Here is a 22678-nt window from a genome sequence, read left to right on the forward strand (position 1 = left end):
TGGGGACAAGCTTAAAAATGGTACTCTTTATGGAAAAAGAGAAAAAAAAAAACATAGTATTATTTTTTGGTGGACCAAGTACCACAAATAAGGAAAGTTTAAATAATGTAATAATTAAAAAGAATGTAAAATGTAGCAATTAAAAAAACAAGAGTATTTGAGTAGCCTTCAGGTGTACTTAAATACACTTGTATAGTATGCAAGCTTGAATGTAGTAGAAGAGAAAATTGTGAGTGCATTCAAGTTAAAGAGTGCATAAACCGAGAGTGAGAGGGGGTAGTGGTAAGTCTGGTAACTGGTAAGGGAGAAACATATTACTTGTGGTAAGAGTGTCTTCAGAATTAGTATCAAATATTTGTTTTTTTATACTGGCTACATCTAATATCAAACTTTTAATATTTGTTTTTTTTATACGGGCTACATCTTATATCAATTTTTTGTTGCCGGTACTAAGAATGATATTTTAAATACACTGTTGCTAATATTGTAGTTATAGTAATTATTATTACACTTTCAAAAATTAATAATCAAGTTTTGTTCCTGGAAATTGAGATCGTGGCTTTTCCTTATTATCAAATAGGATTTTCCACGTAAAAATAGTATGTCTCATTTTTGTCATTTTGTACTATATTTTCCCCCCATATTTAGCATATTTTTGGCTTATTTTCCAACAAGTATACTGAGAAAATTCAACAATGAAAACAACTCATGCATAAAACATCATGTCATAAACGACAAAACACAAAATTAATTCATCACTATAAACAAACAAAAGTCATAATTATAAATCCACGATAATCATAAAACATACTTTGCGTTTTTCATGACACACTTTTCTTATATGAAATTGTCACAATAAGGGTTCGTTCTCTTCATAAATTAATGTCAGGTCCAATCAATTCAGTTCAGATAAGTTTCAATCAGGATAATAAGTTCCAATAAGGTCCAATAAGTCCAATCAGGTGCAGTAAGTTCCAATCGGGTCCAATAAGTTCCAATAAGATCCAAATAGTCAATGATCAATCACTAGTAGAATAATTTCTTATTGTTGCAGCAGTTTTGCTGTGGTTTTACCCATATACAACAATATATCACGTAAAAGAAAAAAGTAAAATATAAAATAAAGATATCGTTGTGGTTTCTCTAAAACCGCAGCAATATGGTATCAACAAGAAAATGTTTGAAAAAAAGTTGACATTTGACCAGACTTATTGTTGCGGTTTTTGTCAAGAACCGCAACAATATATTAAAAAATAATATTTGAATATATTGTTGCGGTTCTTGCCAGAAATCGCGGGAATATCATTAAAAATATTTTTAAAAAAAGTATAAAAAGCATGTCAATCAGTTAGGGTTTTTTTTTATTTCCTCACTCTTATTCTCTCATCCTTTCGCACGCCGTTCTCTCCTCTCACTTCACCCTCACCTCCCTTACCTACAACTTCACCCTTCACCCTCACCTAAGGGTGTTCGCGGTTTGGGTTGGTGCGGTTTGGGATGTAACCCAACCCAGTTCGATATTTTTTCAATCCAAACTGCACCGCACTTTGCCCAAACCAACCCAAAAACCGCGCAAAACGGTTTGGTGCGGTTTGGTTTGCGATGTAACCATTTTTTCCTTCATGACATTAATTTTGTAATTTAAGAGTAAAAAAATTGTTAATAAATATAAAGAGTCCAAATATATATTAAGTTGACTTCATAATTAAACATAAATTATAATTTATCAAAAATGTCCAAGTTTTTTGCCTCAAACGTTTTTTTTCCAGTTGTATACTTGTATGCCACCTTGTCAAGTGTATTTAAAAACAAATTTAAAATATCATATAAATGTGCGGTTTCGATTTACAAAAATTAAAACCCAACCCAAACCGCAAACCGCAATTTGCTTGAAATCATAACCCAAACTGCAAAAAAACGATTTGGGTTGCGATTTCGGTTGCGATTTGGTGCGATCCAGATCGCACTTTGAACAGCCATACCCTCAGCTTCACCCTCACCCTTCTCAGTCCCTCGTCGGCCGTCGAAGCAACACGCTCCATCCATCGAAGCAACACCTCTCTCTTTCGTCCTCGTCAGCTGTCGGTGCTTCATCCTTCGACCATGGCGAAACCACCATGCCACACCCCACCGTTTCTTCAATCGAACATGGTGAAACCTCCAGATTAATTGACCATGGCGTACGTCGCCGTTTCTTCAATCAACTGTTTCTTCTCCCTCTCTTTTGTGGCGAAACGCGAAACCAGAAACGCGCAGCAATTCGGCCTCTATATTCTCCCTCCATTTTCATTTTCAGCCATTTCTGTTTTTTTCCCTTTTTTCGTTTTTTTTAGATCTGTTGGTAGATTTTCTTAGGATTTTTTTTCATTTTTTTTTCGTTTTTTCAGATTTGTTGGTAGATTTTATTTTCACTTCGTTTTAGGATTTGTTTTTTATTTTCAGTTTCTTATTTTTTTTCAATATATTTTTTGTAATTAGTCATTTAATATTTTAGTTGTAATTGTTGTTTTTTTTATTTTTGCTTTTTCATTTTACTTTTTGATCTTTTTGTATCATTTATGTAACTAGCTTTTTTATCTTTATATATTAATGAGATTCATATGTTATTTCATCTTCAGTTTTTCTGCGAATTTGGTGGATAGTGGATAGGTTAGTTGTCTGGTTTTAACCTTTCAAATTTAATTGTGAAATATTAAAAAAAAAAAAAAGTTACTTGTACCAGGACCTATTATTGCGATTGTTGTCAACAACCGCGGCAATAAGTCAAACCTATTGCTGCGGTTCCTAGCCAAAATCACAGCAATACGTTGTATTTTTTAATAAAAAAAACCTATTGTTGCGGTTTTGGTTAATAACCGCAACAATAGCTTGGCCTATTTGCGGTCAAAAACCGCAGCAATAGGTTAATTACCTATTCCTGCGCGGCCAAAATCACCGCAATAGGCCACTTAATGACCGCAGCAAGAAGCATTTATTCTACTAGTAAATAAATTTTAATTAAAGTACAATTATGATTATTATATAGTATTATATTTGTAATATTATCTATTATTTCAATTATTCATATTACTATTAGCTGATTATGTTATTATTAAAAAGTTTAATTAAAGTATTAATATGATTATATAGTATTATATTTATATTATTATCTATTATTTTATTGTAGATATTACTAGTAGTTGATTATGTTATTATTTAAAAATATTATAATCATGGTCAAATAAGGTTAATAATAATCATCATCATAATTATAATATTTTACAATTCTTCTTTAAATAAGTTCACCCCTAATAGGTCCAATAAGGTGTAACAAGTTTCAATCATGTCCAATAAGTTTCAATTAAGTCAATAAGTTCCAATCGTGTCCAATAAGTTCCAGTCAGGTCAATAAGTTTCAATCTGGTGCAATAAGTTCCGATCATGTCGAATCAGTTCAGTTCGGTTTAGGTGAAGAGAACGCACCATAAATCACACCAAGTTTGAAATGGCAAAAAATATTCATATGCCGTTATAAAAACAAGAGATTCTTTCATTTCTTTAATTACCTTATTTTATTGTGGTTCTCAACTTTCTCTCTCTATATTCTTTGATTTTCTCCCACTTTATTATCTATATATCACTTATTGAGGAGTGCAGGTTGTATAAACAATTGGAAGAATTTAATAACTGAATTTTTTTTTATAAAATTTAGACCAAACAAGGCATACGAAAATTTATTTGTTCATATATAATCTTGGAAACATTATATTTATAATAAAAAAAAAATCTCATTGATAACATTAATTATAATAAAAATAATATTAAAACAATAAATCATGAAATCTCGTGCTAGTATCACACTCCAACCCTACCTCCTTTAAGATGATTCTTAAAAATCAAACTCAATATAGAGTAAATATTAATTAATTACAAGCTTCAATGTTCGTAATAACCTCATAGACATGTGAACATATTCGTACAAAACTCATCTTGCTTATATAAAAAAAACATGCTTTTGAATCTAAAATTCTTTCCGATTTGCTTGTAGTAGGATTTTGACGCCTCTCAATGCATAGTTTTTACATTGATACCTTACATTTCCTCCTTTTTTTAAAGGATGCAACATTTGCATAATAACTATTATTCATCTACCAACTTTGTCTCGTATTCTCTCACAAACGTATAATAAGAATTATAGTTAAGTGAAATCTTCTTTGATTATTCTTAAGTATATATTCACAATATCAACTTTTTATAATTTCTACTTATATAAAATTTATAATATTAAAGACTAAATTAGTGCATTAGATAGCATGTACTATGCAAATGTCGCATCCTTTAAAATGAAGTGAAAGTATTAGGTCAGACCGTCTGACCCAACACTTTCCGTCGGACGGTTTGATTTTTTAACTTCTTCTCCTCTCTTTCTCTCTCATTTCATTTCATGGATCCAATCTCACATCACAACAATATTACATGAAATTATTTCATATATATGGAGGAAGTAATGAAATTTGAAGGAAGTAATGCAGAGGCGAAGGCCAAAGAGATTAGATTGAAAAGAGGAGAGAGAAAGAAGAGGTGTATTTGGAGGTTTGAGCTTGAGACGGGATAACAATGGCGGAGTAAAGATGTTGCCTGCAACAGTACGGCAATAGCTACAGCAGCCATTGTAGCGTAGGCGTTGAGTTTAAACATGCGAAATTATATCATATGATAGATTCTTCTTCTTCAATGATGCGACGAATAATCTAGGCTGGGTTCAAATTTCTTTCTTCAATTTGGAGTGCCTTGAAGATCCAGTGTTGTGTATACTCCAATACTTTCATTTGGAGGTAAGTTAGTTTCATTTGGAGGTAACTTACTTTCATTTGGAGGTAACTTACTTTCATTTAGAGGTAAGATAAGTAACTGAACTTAGAAGACATCCAACTGAAAAAAATTAAGAATAACTGAAAAAAATGAAGACTAACTGAAAAAAATTAAGACTAACTGAAAAAAAATGAAGACCAACTGAAAAAAATTAAGACTAACTGAAAAAAATGAAGACTAACTGGAAAAAAAATAAGACTAACTGAAAAAAATTAAGACTAACTGATGTGGTCCGACCAGTTGTATTGTGTCAGACGAGTCTGACACAATACCTTCTCTAATATGAATTATTGTCTATAAGTAAATGTTGACCCTTGAGTTTTGAAGATGACTTAACCACAAAAGACATAGTATATTTTATTTATGTTGTTGCAAGGTAATTCATGCTCGAGCTAAGAGAATACTTGGTTGAAGATTAAAACGGAGAATTAATCAAGATCGAAATAAAGATGTTCGAGAGATGAAGAATCAAGCATGGAATGAAGATTAGAATACATTAGGGTGTATTTATTATCTTCATGTTAAGGTTGAGTAAAAGCTTAATTAAGTTCGTGGTGAATTTTCAAAGGAACTTGGTTCTGTTCCCATGAAAGGAACAAACCTGGCATTAGAGGAACAAGGTTAGAGAACAAGACTTAAAACTGATTTAGAAACACCTAAGAGTCTCTAAAGTTGTGCGCCTAACTCAAATATGCGCCCAATATATTTGTTAGAGTTTTTAGGGTTGTTTTAACTAAGATCCACTATTTTAGGAATTTAGTTTTAAGTTTGTTAGGAAAAAGATTTTAAAAAGATTTTCTGATTTTAATCTAACCGATTTTCAAATCTTATATTTTTATCTTTTATATTTTATTTAAAAGATTTTGTTTTCAAAAATAATATCTTTCCGGTTTTTAAATGATTTCAGTTTTTAAAATATAAAATTGTTTTTCGATTTTATCAAAGATATTTTTCCTAAAAACTAGCTAAAGTAAATAATTTATTTTATTTCCTAAAACTGGACTACACGCCTAAAAGATACTGCTACACGTTTTTGTAGTTAGTGGATTTAGTGGCTTAGTTAATTATCCTCCAAGTATTTAATTTAATTAAATGAGTTTAATTATTCCTCAAGTTTTGTGAAACCACGTAATATGTTACTGCTTCTCTTATGAAGTGAAGTAGTAGATTAGTGGGTTATTTACTTGTCATGGAATATTTAATTTGTTTAATTAATTAATTAAAATCATGGTGATCATGGGATAATGGTTTAATTACTGGATAAAATGTCTTGTCTTAATTGTCTATAAATAGGCGCCTAATTCCTTAGAACAATTTGTGTCTGACTTAGCTAATTTGTCTTAGTTGTCAAAAGAGTCAGTGCCTTTTCCTTAAGAGAATTCATACTTACATTAATCGAGTTTATTACTCTTCCATTGTTTTACAAAGTGTATTTTTGAGAAAAGGGTTTGAGTGAACTCTTGTAAGTGTGAGAAGCTTTGAGTGAAGCAAGAGAAAGAGAAAGAGAAAGGAACTTCGAGTGAAGTTTGAGAGGAACGTCAGTTGTGGGAACTGTCGTTGGGAACTTGAGTTGAGTGACTTTAGTTGAGAATCGAGAGAAAAGTAATAGGTTGTAATCAGAGTTGTTTTGGCCTATTATAGTGGAAAGTTGTTTTAAAATCCCTTGTGGTCGAGGTTGTTTCTTCCTACTAGGCCTAGGAAGTTTTTCCTCGCTAAATCTCTCGTGTTCCCATTGTTTGTTCCCAAGTTTACTTTTAATTCCGCAAAAAGTATAGCTTATTCTCTCACTATAATTCACCCCCCCCCTCTTATAGTGCTCATATTATACAACAGTAAAGATTATCAAAAGTTCATATTTTGAAAATATACAAGACAAATCTAACGAGATCCACATGACTATATTTAACCTGTTATATTAATCGTACGAGATGGTCAAAAGGGAGTGTATGTATAGTGTAAAACTCCATTTGTTGCAAGTAATTCAATATGAAGGAACTAGTATCTAAACCACAATACTACGTTTATAAAGTAATAATAAATGATCAAACATAAGCATGCACCTTGAATTGAACAAAGGGCGTTAATAGAGGGAGAATGAGAAAAGAGATGTATTTCTCAAGTTTAGTGGGAGATATTAGGGGTACTAAAACCCCCTATTTATTACTAGTGGGATAAGAAGAATGAAAGTGTGATTAAGGAACTTAAAAATTATATTCGAGAAAAGGTATAACATAAAATAGCTAGAATAGTAGAATCTGGCTTTGTATTTTGTCCAACTCCAACTAGAATTAGGAAATGACAAAATTTTCCTAAAGCCTTCTGAAAAGCTTAGTTTAATAAACAATTAGTCTTGTAAGACACCGTCGTCTACTTTTAGTTTAAAATTAGGTAACGACTCAAGTCCAATAACCACCTTTCTAAATGTAATTCATTCAGTATCACGTTCTGTTAAATCAGGTCAATCTCTTATTCTTCTCATTCACATAATCACACGTATTTATACAACTCAAGTCTAGAGTCCTATTAGGAATCACAAACCAATTCCGAACATCATTCTAAAACAGACTAAATTATATCTTTAATAATAATAGAGTCCTAATACCCCCCCCCCTCAAGTTGGAGTGTGTAAATACGAACGCCCAGTTTGGATAACAAAAATTCAAATTGAGTCCTACAAAGTGCCTTAGTAAAAATATCTGCCAGCTGAAACTTAGTAGGAACATATGATGGGCTTACAAGACCTTCAGTGACGGCATCCCTAACAAAATGGCAATCTGCCTCAATGTGTTTAGTCCGTTCATGAAACACTGGATTCTTGGCAATATATAACGCCGATTGATTATCACAATATAAACGGATTCCGACAAGATGCTGAATGCCAAGATCACCCAGTAGCTGCTTCAACCACTAATTTGGGATTTGAGATGACAAATCCAGGTTCCGTTGGAGACGGAAAACCGCCCCGAGGTGAGTCCACAACTCACGAGCATCCTCAAAACAAGACACCGACGAACGCAAGTGTGAAGAAAGGGTGTTTAACAACCACGAGGAGCGCATCGAATCAACTGTGCTCCAGTCAGCGAGTTTGTCGACGGTGGTGGGTTTAGGGATGGTTCCATCAATGAAACCAAGCTTGCGCTTGGCATCAAGAGACATTCGAATGGCGCGAGACCATTCATTAAAGTTATCATCTTTAAGTTGAATAGGGGTAATCAGATTCCCCGAGTTGTCGTTCGATCCCAGAAAATATACTGGGTCCAGCTTAGAGGGGGCGGCAGCATCTGAGCTTTCCTTCATGATGGCACGTCGTGTGCCACGGGTATACGTCCGAAGGGGAGTAGCAATGGTGGTCAATAGGTTCGAAAAAAATTTCAGTCACATAGGGTCAATAGAGAGAAATTATTCTCTGGCTCTGGATACCATGTTAAATCTGGTCAATCTCTTATTCTTCTCATTCACATAATCACACGTATTTATACAACTCAAGTCTAGAGTCTTATTAGGAATCACAAACTAATTCCGAACATCTATCTAAAACAGACTAAATTATATCTTAAATAATAATAGTCCTAACACATTCTTTATTCTATTTAATGAATGTTTATTGTATTTTGTACGATTACCGAGTTGTTTTTTAAAAATATCTATTATAGTTTCAAATTCAAAAGGAAAGAAAGAAAGGAGAAGAGAAGGGACCAATAGATAAATGCAAAATGTCTAAAAATAGTGTTAGACTAGAGTGAGATGCGTAGATTTGTAGGAGAATGTTTGCTTCAATTTGCCTAATTTACACCATCTATTCTAATAATTTGTTATTAATAAAATAATTTAGGATCATATTTTAAAAAAAAAATTATACATGGCCAGAATTTCTTTCTTTTTTTCCAGAAACTATTTCTTCAAAATCTCTTGACCGAAAAAATTTGTTTGATATAATTTTTAGATCATACTTCTATAAAAGTCTGTAAAAATATCTTTAATAATTCTTCTTCATTTCATAAAAAAACTATTCACTTCCCTTTTACATTGTCTCACATGCACAACTTTGATCTTTAATACTTCCTATGCTTTTTTTTTTAATTCCAATAGAAAACGTTCAGTTCACCGGAATATGAGGTTAATCGATTAGCAAAAATACTTGTGAATTTCCGTGATCTTTACACAAGCAACTTGAGCAAAGATAAGCACACCAAAAACAAGCTTATCTTTTGAGTATACATTGACAAATAAGGCATCACCCAACACCCATCCAAAAATCTAACCTAATGAGCTATTCCACCTGCCCCTGGCCCACCCCCTCCCGGCCCAAACACCCCTTTCGCTGCCTATCTAGGATGCCCACAGTTTTCATTAGAGTAACACATTGAAGCCTCTTATAGAACGACCATGTATAAATAAGGTGCTGGGTATAACCAATGAGAGGGCCTATCAGATGAACGCAGAACTAGCTGAGGCTTCTTTCAGTGCCATATATGACGATCGGAGCACAAGCATTCATATCGATCGCCGACACCCAGCATCAAGAATCGAGCAAGACGCGCAGTATTTTCAACTGCATATCAGCTGCCATCAGAAAATTTGCTATACAACCAGCTGTAGGGTGCCCCCCAAAAGACTGTGCAACAGAACCAGAAAAAATTGCTTCTCCGACAGAATGTCATCTAACGCCATTCTCTGCAGTTACCACACTTCCAGCTATCGCCCTCAGAAAATTCTTCTCCAGGAGAGCATTTGCTGTGAATCTGTAAACCACAAATATGGCAAGCAACATCAGGAACTGGTGCTGTTTGTGAACAGATATTACAACTAACTTCGATTGTAGGTTCCATAGATGTTGCTAGCACATGATCATTAGAGAACCCCATCTCACAGTGCTCTGGGAAGCCACTCTGAGAATACTCGCATGGCAAATTCTCCCAGACATCCCCACACACATCAACTCCTCCAAACTGATTACCATCATCAGCCTCTAGCAACTCAGTAAAAGAGAAGTAGGTCTGTGGTTCATAATCCGTATTATCATAGTTAAAGTTCTCATAATCTATTGATGTTCCATCTTCAAGACCAACATCAGGGACATCCCACTCAGAATGAGAATTGCCAATGTTCTTTGCCTCGACGGATGTAGGTAACTGTACAGCAGAATAATCACTCCAAATAAGCCCATCATCATCTCTCTCATTCTTTATATGCCTTCTAACTGGAAGCTTTTGTGGGCCTGGCCCGAAAGGGGTGTTCCATTCAAAATTCACTTCTGCTTTCGGCTCAGGTATTTGTTCAACTTTTGAAACAGAAAAGAGTAGAGGATCATCCACCGGAATATAAACATCATCCTCCATCAGAGACATAGGAGTTGAAGGTAATGATTCAGGTTGCTCCGAAATGGCTTCAGAGACAGAATCAGTTAGCGGTATCTCTTCCTTCGGACCTCTTATACGTAGCTTCTTTATCTCCATCTTCTTGGTGTTCTTGTCTGCATATGGGCACACTGGTGTCTTTATTCTGCGACAACGACAACACTTATAACCCACCAAAATGGGAAGTCTGGACTCATCAAGTTCAACAGCATCAGCATGGTGCCAATCTGCACAAACAGCAAATTCCATAAACAAACTGTGCCATAAATAATATAAATTGAATAAGAGAAGCTGACAAGAAATGACATCATTTACACTTACGTTGGCATGTTTCACAACGAATGTACGTCAAACGGGGACTATATGGCTTCTGACACAACTGACACTCTGGGCTTAAAGCATTCACATCATATGAATTACCCCTGAAAAGAATATTTTTAGATCGAAATTCAGATCCATCGCCATCAGTAGGCTTCTTCTTCCAGATGAGACCCCAATGACATGGTCGTTTCTTGCTCTTAGTCAAACTCGAATCAGATGAAGCTGGCTTCTTGTCAGAATGGCTCTCTAAAGCTCCGACAGAAAGTGATGTTTTGCCATTGCTTTTTGCTCTCGAACTTTTTGAGCCTCTGATAGAATTCTGATATTGTTGACTATTAGATTTTGGCTTTGCACTTTTAGCAACTGTAGTAGAATTCTGAAATTCTTGCCCCTGCACTGCTAAAGGACTCGTTGGTGATTCTACAGTGCTGTGGTTTTGAGTAAGACCTTTACCATGTGAACACTGCTTGCAAGTGGTTACAAATTCAACATCATCATTTGTTAAAACAGTTGAACTTACGGTACATCCCTTATGACAAAAACCTGAACAAGAAAATCAAAGTCATAAGCAATTCAAAGACAGACAATTATTTGATCTAAGAATCTCGCTCTACAGCAAATTAACTTAACTATCTCCAAGAGCTTATATATTTCCTATCACAACAATTAAATATTACAGAAAAAAGGCAGACTGAGCAAGTGAAGACAACCTACTTCACCAGACCTCAAATTAAAAAGAGTTTGAAGACATCAACCCGTAAAGGGCTTAAACTCACGACAAAGTAGTCATGCTCTTCACAATTGTAACTGTCTACCTAAAACAATATTGTTGCAACTCATGTGTACATGCTATTATCGGTTAGTTGTCTAAACGGTGCCCTCTAAATTGCTTAATAGTAAATGCAAATCATTCAGTGTTTCCTGACATTTTTTCTTATTTTTCCTTATAATTTGATATTTAGACTTCTTTGATGCGTGTTCTTTAATACCTCCTCCACTTCCATTTAACTGCGAAGCTTCCAGTTTTGGCACTATTCACAATCACTCGATAGCTGACTTTTGTGTTTTATGTGTAAGAAAATATAATCATGTGGGATCTTCTTAGATTCATCTCAATGTGTACTTTATTAATACCTTATTTTTACCAAAACATAACTAAAGATCTTAATAGTGTAAATTGTGCATTGATGAACGTAAAACACGAAGTGTTGCAATTATATGGGAGCGCAGGAAGTATATGCATTGCCAAAGAGACTAACAGCTATGGAGTAGGTCAAGTAGAGGCTGTAAGAAGGATGCAAAGAAATTCCTTTTTGTCCTTGCATTGATGGTGGTGGGTATTGGTGGGAAAGAGAGGTGGCAGCCATGTTGGGAACAGGGGCTACTAGAGAAAGGAGAAGAAGAGGGGATAGAGAGTGAAAAAAGAATTCAAAGTTACAAAAATAGAAAAATTAACCTATTAAACCGGTAACAAGTCATTTGACTTGTTAACAATTTAAATGATATCAAAGTTAGCTTATTCCAGGATAATCAAATGGTTTACTTACTTTTAGCAGACTGTGAAAAGGTTGACTTATTCTTTACAATTTTTCCTAATACTATAGATTATGGGTTTGGCTCAAGTGTGACAAATTAGTTGCGACAGATTACATACACACATACGATTTACGATGTGCCTATAAAGCTGAAACCACAGGAAAATTCTTGAAAAAGAACACATTAAATATCTAAAACAAGGAAAGAGCTCAGCACAAAGCTTACCTTCACAGGCACTGCACTTAACAGAAACCCTGAAACCGCACCAGCAAATGAATCAGTAAACATTACAACCTATTAAAAAAGAATTTCAAAATGTCCAGAAAAAAGAAAGAAGCAAAGAAGGGTACCCAAGTAAAACATCTCGGTGGCAGGAAGCACAAAGGCACATTTGCAAGTCATCTCTCCTACGTGTAAGATAGAGATATATTGATTTCTTACGAGAAGCTCTCAATTGTCGCTTTTGATGTTTGGAATATCGATCAGGTTTCTTAAAAGGTGGCAAATAAGTTTTCTCTTCATTTTCCTCATACTCTTTGATCAAATACAAGGGAATTCGCGTTTCAAGAAACCAATACATCTCCTTTCCCTCTTGGATTTCTTCCTTCTCTATAATACTCTTCATAAGGCGAGTAGAAAGATGTTTTTGATGTCCAAAAGCTACTCCATACATTATCTTATTTTCCACAACCTTCTTGCCACATATCTGAGCATTTCTGAAGGCATAAGCTTCTGTTTCTGGACCTTTCCCATCCTGAAGATTTTGCTCAGGACGAAGAAGATCACTCCACTTTATATAATGATCCAAATATCTCACCTGTAGACAAATGTCATCAAGGTTTATATTTATTGAACTGCAAAACAAAGCTAAGTGTGAAACAAATCACTACAAAGTTTGTTTTAGAAGAAGAATTTCAAAGTTTGTACCCTTCCATGGGTTAGGGCAAAGAACAACAATCATAAAAAGATGAAAGATGACTAACCTGGAGTGCAAGCCCCGAAGCATTCTTACACATCTGAACAGCTGCTCTCCATATGAACTGCCTGCTTCTCTTGGGTATATCAGAACTTTCAGCATAATATATTCCAGCAATCCTTCTCGAACGACCTAAAGAGTAGCACAAATTTCAATAACATTAAATATGTTTCTAAACCTCCCCGGTTATGATTTTTGATTACAGAATCTGAGAAATCTTCATTAACAAGACCTACTTTTAGAAACAAAAAAAAAGTACCTTGACGAGCTGCTTTTCTAAGAACTGAACAAGGTAGTGTTCCTCTCTGAAATACAAGCTTTGATAGCTTTCCACTCCTCCAGCATAAATCACTCAAAGTGTCTTTAGCGTCATCAGCCATGACATCAGATGAAGCAAATTGTTTCTTGCGTCTCCCAGGACCCCGTCTCTGTATTGACCCAGCTGCACAAGCACTCTGAGGCACTGCAGATTCATCCAGCCAACTACCTACCATCTTGGTCCATTCTGATGAGAGTGCATTGGTACAAAGGTTTTCCTCAAGCTGCACGGTTAGCAAACAGAATGTAAGGTCTCAAGAGTAAATGATAGAATATAAATACAAGTGGGATAAAAGAATCTTCCAAATAAAAAAGAAAACACATTATTTGCTGAGGAAAATTTTCAAACAAAAAATGATCAGGAAAATATTGAGATTTTGAGCTCCGTTACAGCTGCAATCTGCCAATTTGTTGCATAATCAATGGATCATCTCTCTCTATTTTTTTTTTTTTGCTTTCCTCCTAAAATAAGGGTAATTAAAAACAATTTGATAAAAAAAAAATCAGGGAGGTAAATTGAGGCATAGAGCTCCTAAAGGATACACCAGAAGCAAAACAAACACAACATACCTGAGATCTACGTAAGGGCAGTATATAGTAAATCATGGATGCCTCACCCATAGTTATTTTAAATCTATAATTAAATAGAACCCACTTTTACAATTCAATGTCTCCTCACAAATCTGTTGTTGCTGATAAATGAACCATGAAAATCCCCACTAGTTCTCTTTCTTCTCGAAAACTATGATAGCCCATAAATTCTTCGGAAAATATATGAATGTACGCAAATGTCAATCTTTCATAGCCTATGGATTGTAATGTGGTTTTTTGGGGGGAAGTATAAAACTATAAATTGATAGAAGTGCTAAACATGAATTGAGTTGCTGATACATCAAAATAAAAGTAAAAACACTCAAATTTTATTAGTAGTTAATGACACAGATGTAAAGAAGAAAACTTACTTCAAGTAAAAGACACTTCATCTCACTGCAAGTAGAAACCTGCTCTACTTTCTTACGCCATTGTTTTTGATAACTTGCACTGTGGAATGGTCCAACTATCAAACCACGCAGACTTTCTTCCATGTACAATGTATAAGCTGCTATGCCATAAAGGCCACCCTCTACATTTTTCACCAACTTCTGTCCAGAACAAAACTTCATTGCTGCTCTTGTAGCATTCGATGCAGCTTGATTTAGTAAGCAACCCTTCCTGCTAATGACAGGGGATTTGCAGTGAAAACACCAGCTACAGCGCTCTCTTGGAGCTTCTATCAGCTTCTTTTCAGTGCTAGGCCAGAAAAAACGAGCAGCTGCAGATGAGAAAGCTTTTGTCTGCAGCATGATGTTAGCAGACATAGCTTTCCTGGGATCAGATGCATGAGCCTCAGAAGATCGATTTTCATCAGAAGAAAGCACAGCAAAATTAGCAGCAGCAGATGCTGCAAAGTCCCCGTGCACATAATGATTTATGTATGTATAAGGTTTATAAATAGAGCCCATGTATACGCATGAATTATTCCGTTGCTGGACAGCTCTTCCACCAGCTTCATTACTATCTACTTTCCTGTTCATACAAAAAGTAGCAGACAAACAGATACCATTTTTCTGCCCTACACTAAAGCTTTTGTAGCCAGGCGTGCATGCAGAAATTCCAGTCACACTAGATTCTTCAGCCAGCCCTTGCTGTGCTAAGCAAGATAGCTCACCATTCTCAGAAAGCTTTGCTGACTTAATTGTTAAAATCTCATCCATCGTGGCGCCATTCACTCTTGTCACAGCAAGATCATTTTGTATCGAATCAGCCAATGAAACATCACGAGAACCAGGTGTAAGGAAACACTTTTCGGTGCCTGATCCGGACACAGAAGTTAAGTTGCATTCCCCTACAACACTGGCACAGTTTTCAAGTTCAACCTTGTCAAAAACCTGATTTCCATCCTTAAGATAAGGCAACAAAAAGTCATCCTCTTTCTTTTCCAACGCCATAGTTGTTTGACTACTTAATTGTGGTTGTAACCAAACCTGAGGCAATTCCCAATACTTTGATATCGCCTCACATATGCCTGAGTAAGAAACTGCAAGGTGTGGAGAAGAACAAAGGGCTGCCACAACTTTTGGAATATCATTACAATTGTAGTATCTGATAAAAGGCGATGTCTTTACAGAAACCTTCAGCCTGCAATAGGAATTAGCAAAATTATAAGTGTGGGGTTTTTTCCTTGGGGGGGTGTACAAATGCCAAGACTCAAGAGTGTTATGATAAAACAAGTAAAGAAAGCAAGTCAGAAGTTAAGCCTGTTGTGTGTTCAGCTACAAATCAAAATAAAGTAATTGGACAATGCCATAAAATCAAAATAAACTAATTGGCCAATGCCACAAAATCAAAATTTACTATTATCTAATCCAGCTTTGAAAGCGTTTAGCTAGCTTCAAATGGTTTGATCAATTACATACTTCTCTGAACCAAAATTCAAGTGGATATTTCATACATATAGACCAAACTATATCTCTCTCATATTATCTTCGTACAAGTTTTGTTTTTTGACATGTCTTCCTATAGGTTATATATTTATGGTTTTGCACAGTTCATGCCTCAGTCAAAAGTCACTTGGGCTATCTATGCTTTGTAATTGTGTCAACATCAGCCTTCTCAGTATATTGATATCCATTAGCACACTTCTTTATTTTTTTCAAGTTCAGAAAAGAAAAAGAGAAAATCAGATGAAAGGAAATATGAGCAACAGTGAGCAAAAAAAAACCTACACCAACAAGTGATTGCAAGAGCCTAAAAACAACTGTGCATATGGATCAACACCAAAAACTTCAGCCCCTCTCAATGACGTTTTCGAAGTAATGTGAGGACCGAGTTTGTTGATTTTACATTCCATACAGAACCACTCCCCCTCAGGTATAGATAATTTGTTCACACCTATACATCTTGAGTGATAAGCTGATGGACAACCATCACAGCAAAGCAACACTCCATCCATTCCACAAAGCCGGCACTCATCCCCATTTTCGTCCTCATCAATGTTATCTGACTTGATATCCTGATCATTGCCCTTCACGGTCAAAGAATTTGATCTAAATGAGATATTGTTTTCAGCCTCAATCACAGATTCCCTATCCTTTCCAATAGAGGTTTTGGCAGATCTAGGATGCATCTTCCTAGGCCTACTCTCAAGAGGGTATGACGTAATCCCATCAGAATCAACTCCAACTTCAGATTCTTCACGAATGTCAATCTCTGCTCTTATTTCTGCAGCATTTAGGGCATCATCACACAAAATCTGTAACACCATCAACTTCGTCCCGGTAGACAAGGTACAGTAATCCTTTTCCAAAACATCAATGAACAGTCCCTTCCACTCTTTTCGATTTAAATGCCCCATTACCATCAGATAGTGAGCCAAATGCACTGGCCATGTCAAGATATCAAGCAATCCCCAGTCAATGCATCTGCAGAAAGAGTATAATATGAATATGAGAGAAAGAATCACGGCAAACAGGGGAGACAAAAAAAAAAGACTTCCAAACAAACATAAAGGCTTCCAGCAAAAATGAAGGAACATAACCCTGTTGGAGATTCTAGATCAGCAAATAAACCAGAATACATTACCTCAGGCATCTTGATGCAATTTCTAATCCATCAGAAGCTTGTGCCTCAAGATTCCGTCTCAAGACCCGTAAAAGAGCAACATGAATAGCATCCAATAATGTGTTTGGAGCAGTGCAATTGAGACAGCCAACAAGATCATCCAGTGTGAAAGGGCTCAAAAACAGGCAAATACTAAACGAGCGAAGAAACCCATAAACCGAAAAAAGATGTGACACATATTCCTCAGGCACACCAATAGTCCCAGAAGATGGAGGCAGCTCTGGAGGGGGAATGGTGGGGATCTCGATCTCTGACCTAGTGTCCCAACCCTGACCATATTCACATGAATCACTAGAGGAATCAGAAACGTCATCATCAGCTTCACTCCCTTCATCTTCCTCCTCAAGACACTCAATTGATGTCGGCACCTCAACCATCTCTCCACCATTTTGCAAATTTTCAGACTTCTGTTTTTCCATATCACCAATCGACTCTGCCACATTCCCCTTCTCTACTTCATCTACTACCTTGCCGACATTCCCCTTCTCTACTTCATCTTCTAACTTAACAACATTCCCCTTTAGAACATTCTTTTTTACCTTCCCCTTTTGAAGATCCCTTTTCAACTTCACACCAGATTTTTTGGCAACATTTTCATCCAATTTATTCTTCCTTTCCAACATATCACCCACAAACGTTTGACGTTCATCCCCAATCAAATACTCACGCAACTCACCACTATCCAAATCCTCGCGATCCCCATCCTCATAATCAACCCTATACAATCCAGAATCAAAAGATACAATCTTCCCTAAGAAAACACCACTCCCTTCAAACTCCTTCAACACATAACATCCCACCGTGGCTTCCCCTCTAACCTCAATAGCTCTCCTCTTCGGAGGACGGCCCCTTTTACGGAAATTCCCCGCACTCTTTACATCATCCACATTAGCATTACCATCAATTTCCTTCATATCCCGTACATCCCCGTTCCCAACATTACTCTCTCCAATCTGTCCATCCTCTCTTTTCCTCTTCCTCGGCCGACCCCTCGATTTAACAACCGGAGGTTCCATTTCAACCATTCAACCTCCAAATTCAATCCCCTCGATAAAAATTTCACCCTAATATTTCCTAGGGTTTCGAACAAACCACAAAATCAATCTTTTACCGAATTTTACCCTACCACTACGGATCCATCAGATCCTGAAATACAAATTAAATTATTAAAATATCAAAACCAACGAATCGAATCGAATCAAGTCAAATCAAAAGTGTGCCCTAGAAAAAAAAAACTAAAAAACAAGGAGATAGAATTGTGGTAACGAAGAAATCGTATTTTAGGAGAGAGAAAAAAGAGGGGAGCGTACCTCGATGTTGACTAGATTTCGAAAACCGCCATTGAAGGATTCATTGAGAACACGGGGAAGAGAGAGAAAGGTAAAGATAGAGAGAGAGGATGAGAGAGAAAGTGTGAAGTGGAACGACTCTGTGTAAAAATTTCAGCCCTAATTTTTTAAAATTCTTTTTTTTTTTTCTTTTTAGATGAGACTTTGAATTTGGACTCTCTACACTTTCCCCCCTCCAGATGAGTTAGGTTGTTAATTTTGCTACCTTATCAACTCGAGCCGGGGCCCGGGCCACCAACAAAAAGAATAAATCGACCCGGACTGAGTCGTTAGAGTAATTGCGGGCTCACGGCTCATTACCGGTTCAGGTGAAAATAAATACTTATCCTATTTTGAGGTTATACTATAGGGTATTCGGTGTTTTTGTGAACCTCAAAAAAAACTAGTTTAGTCGGTTAAGGTCTTTAAAAATAATACTCAATATTTGAGATTCAATCTTGTCTACATTATTTATTCATATGGCTCTCTTTACCAACCACTAATCAAATGTTTCTATTCAAACGTCTCTTTACCAACCACTAATCAAATTCTCTAATAAGAGTGTAAACCTCTAATTTTCCTCAAACCTCTATTAACCAAACAAGCCAATAAAATTGAGAAATTTCTATTTTTATTTTTGACCAACTTCTTTCTATATTTTAAGTTATAGTGAGAGACTTAGACCAATTTAAACCTTTTAATAACATTTTGTGCATGGAACATTTTGCCAATGGATTTATAGTAGTGAATATATATAACATTATGGGGTATTATTTAGACGCTTATAATGGCTCTGGTTGGCATGACTAGCTGAAAACAAACTAAAATTGATAAGTTAACTGAAACTGATATGATAAAGCTGAAACTGATAAGGTGCTAAAACTGATAAGATAACTGATTAGTCTAACTGTTTGGCAAAATTAGTTGATTAAGTTGATAAATTATTTTAGCAAAATTAGTTGTTGTCAAAATTTTGGAAAGATTTTCCAAAATTTCAGTCACCTGATTTTAAAAAGGTAAATTTTTAAACTTATCATATAAGTCATTTCAGCCACCTGAAATTTTATTTTAAGTGCTCTCCAAACACTACTAATCATTTTAGCACCTAAAATATGTTAGCACCTTATCATTTAAGGTAGCAAAAAATGCTTCCCCAAACAGAGCCAATATCGGGGGACTATTGTGGAGACTTGAAAAGGTGAGTAAACAATGTAGATTTTCGAAATAAGATGATCTAGCATAGAAATGTCGAGAATTGAAAAGGAACATTGGCATTAAGGGCTTGTTCTCTTCGGCATAAAACAGCTGAACTGATTGGAGCTGAACTGAACTGAACTGAACTGAACTGGATTGAATTAAATTAAATTGAATTAAATTGAATGTAATAAATATATAAATAATATTTAAACAATAATAAAATGAATATTAAATAATAATTATAATGATAAGTAATAATAATGAATAATAATAATTGTATTTTGGATATTTCTAAATGATAGTTATAAATATATAATATTAATAATCATAAATTAATAATAATTAATGATAATTAATAATAATTAATAATAATTATTTTATATTATTTGTGTTAATATATTAATACTTGATGATGATATATAATAACAATAATTATCTAAGAAGTAAATTAATATTATTATTTTAATAATTAGATTTAATAATATTTAGTAATAAAAATAATGATTGGGTTGGACCGCGAAAATTACATCATAAACCTTCTTGACGCAATTTGATTAGTTTATAGGCTAAAAAACGTGGATTTATTTGTGCTTTGATCTAAACCATGTTCCTCCTAATAATAATAGTAAATAATGAGTAAAGCTATAATAAACAACAATAATATATAAAAACAACAATAACAATAATAATAATAATAATAATAATAATACTTGATAATAATGATGTAAAAATAAATAATAATAATAATAATAATAATAATAATAATAATAAGAGTAATTAGTAAAATAAATTATACCAACATAATAATAATATTTAACAAAATGGTTATAAAAGAATGGAGCTGAACTGAACTGATTGGAGCTGAACTAAACTGAACTGAACTGAAAATAAGTTGGGGATAACAGGCCTAACACTCCCAACAAACTTGGTAGCCATGCTTTAAAAGTTTATGTGGTCTCTTCCCAACATGATTAATAAACCCTTTATGATTGACATAAGCTAATTGAATAGTTTAATATTACCTCCTTTTTATTTTAATCTACACACACTTTTCACGCATGCTAATGCAAAACTTTGAGGACATATATCTTTAGTTTTGTATTTGTAAAAATTCTAAAAAGTACATATTAATAAAAAACATGTTATGATGAATCTAACAAGATCTCACATGACTATATTTTCATATGCGTATAAATCACAAATGATGGTTAAAATGAAATTTGTGAATAGTGTAAAATATCAAAGTGTAACTATTGAAACGGATGGAATATGTAATAACTAACTTATATATTATGAGTTAGATTAGAATAATGAATTATCATTTTGGGACTAGACTATGCTTAAAGCTGGGTCCTCAATTAATTAGTCAATAGTTAGGACATTTCAGAACAAGTTGGTCATAGTGGAACTTGGTAGTGTCAATTTCCAAATACTTCCAATAGAAATATGTAGGAGTATATATAGTATTATATCAATATGATATATTGGTATTTTATTGTTCATTTTCAGTAGATGCATGACTTACTAAATCTCTAGCAATGTCATATTATTAATTAGAAGCTTAAGTATGTTTTATAGAGAAAAAAATTGGAACATCTAATACTTGTAATCTCAACTATAAGCATATTTCACAAAATAATTTTAACTTCCAATTAACTAAAAAGAATTCTAACTATAAGACGACCCCTTTTTACGCTAGTATTAGTATTTTAACATATCACCTGCTAAAAAAGTTACAAGTAGGGGGTGTGCATCGATTTCAAGACTGAATCGGACTGAAACCGGTTGGACCGGTAGGTCGGATTTTTTTAAAAAAAAAAACTTTTTCATTTTATTTAAATATATTTATAAATTATGTACATTAAAAATTAATAATTTTAATAAAAAATAATCCTAAAATAATAAATAGTAGGTTCTAACTTTATACCTTTTAATATTTTTTTTAACATACAATTTTTTTTACTAAAATAATAGAAATTCCGGTCTAACCGGTCTGGTCCGGAGTTTTTTGGAATTGGAGCGGATCGGTGGAACGGAATCATGATATTCGACGAACAGGGGACCGGATCGGAATCTCCGATCGGGTGAATTCCGGCCCAATCCGGACCTGCTTGTGCACTCCCCTAGTTACAAGGATGTTTTGTCATCAACTCTTCACCCTCTCATTGATTTGTCTTTTTTAAAAAATATATATATTTATTAATGGCTATAGGGCTTAGGTTATTTCATTTGTTATATTTTCATATTAGGTTATTTGTTTCGGCTTTAGTTGTGACTCTTTTGTTTCGATCTATGGAGTGTTAATCATTATTTTTTTGTTTTTTTGTCTTAGAAACCACATATTTATTTTATAATGTGAAACATAATGTGAGTTAACTTTAAAACAAAAGCTCATTACCTAATTCAATTAATTTTCAATTTTCTAATATCATTATTGTTAATCTCTATTATATAAGCCAAGGGAGAGCATGGTGTTCCCCAATAAAAATGTCTTTTTTATCCTTAGCTATATATATATATATATATATATATATATATATATATATATATATATATTTATATATATATATATATATATATATATATATATATATATACTTAATTGAATATTCAAATTTTGTACAATTATATCTTTTCCTAATTTAAAGATGGGTCAAAATTTCAATAATAAACTAAATAAGTATTAATAAAAAATACTATAATAATGCACATCTGATCCATTATACACATTTGGTGTTCTTAAAAGTCTACTTTGACTAAAAAACCCTAGCCTCCCTTTCTCTCTAAAACCCTAGCCTCCCCTACTCCTTTTTCATCAGTTAGGGGCTGCCATGGATGATTTCATCCATGGTAAGCCCCCTTTTCCCTTTTATTTTCAGTTTTTTATTTATTTTCTTGTTTTGTTGAATAAATTAGTATCTCTTTATGAGATTTCTTCAAACCCTGTTATGGGGTTTTTAGTCTCTGTTGTGGAGATGTCCTTCTCCCATATGGGAGTTGTGAGCAATGTTATCAGGATCGGGATCCTACTTTGGATCGTAGGGGTTGGTAGAATCGAATCGGTGGGATCGGATCGTAGGATCGTAAGATCCTACAATTTGGTGAAATCGAGATAATTATACTAAAATATGGGA

At 34.3% G+C, this 22678-nt stretch overlaps 1 protein-coding gene across 1 annotated transcript; it reads right to left on the minus strand.

Annotated features, from left to right (window-relative positions):
• Nucleotides 1-8951: 8951 nt before the first annotated feature.
• LOC104903613 (hypothetical protein) lies at nucleotides 8952-18539 on the minus strand. Its single transcript, XM_010691680.4, has 10 exons — nucleotides 18330-18539; nucleotides 16981-18165; nucleotides 16125-16820; nucleotides 14322-15537; nucleotides 13301-13583; nucleotides 13049-13173; nucleotides 12416-12882; nucleotides 12291-12319; nucleotides 10530-11072; nucleotides 8952-10435 (listed from the first exon to the last, which is right to left on the minus strand). The coding sequence occupies exons 2-10, from the start codon at nucleotides 18042-18044 to the stop codon at nucleotides 9513-9515; spliced, it is 5346 nt and encodes a 1781-aa protein (XP_010689982.2). The 5' UTR covers nucleotides 18045-18165; nucleotides 18330-18539; the 3' UTR covers nucleotides 8952-9512.
• Between the last annotated feature and the right edge of the window lie 4139 nt (nucleotides 18540-22678).

This window comes from Beta vulgaris, chromosome 9 (genome assembly GCF_026745355.1).
Source record: "Beta vulgaris subsp. vulgaris cultivar EL10 chromosome 9, EL10.2, whole genome shotgun sequence".
Classification (NCBI taxonomy): Eukaryota; Viridiplantae; Streptophyta; class Magnoliopsida; order Caryophyllales; family Amaranthaceae; genus Beta; species Beta vulgaris.

Bases quoted from the DNA above. Each gene is read 5' to 3' on its own strand.
- LOC104903613 (XM_010691680.4), bottom strand. From the start codon at position 18,044: ATGGTTGAAATGGAACCTCCGGTTGTTAAATCGAGGGGTCGGCCGAGG. The intron at 15,538-16,124 runs GTAGGTTTTTTT...TTCCTATTGCAG, and splicing joins TCTTGCAATCACTTGTTGGT to GCTGAAGGTTTCTGTAAAGA. The intron at 13,584-14,321 runs GTAAGTTTTCTT...CTAACCGTGCAG, and splicing joins TGAAGTGTCTTTTACTTGAA to CTTGAGGAAAACCTTTGTAC.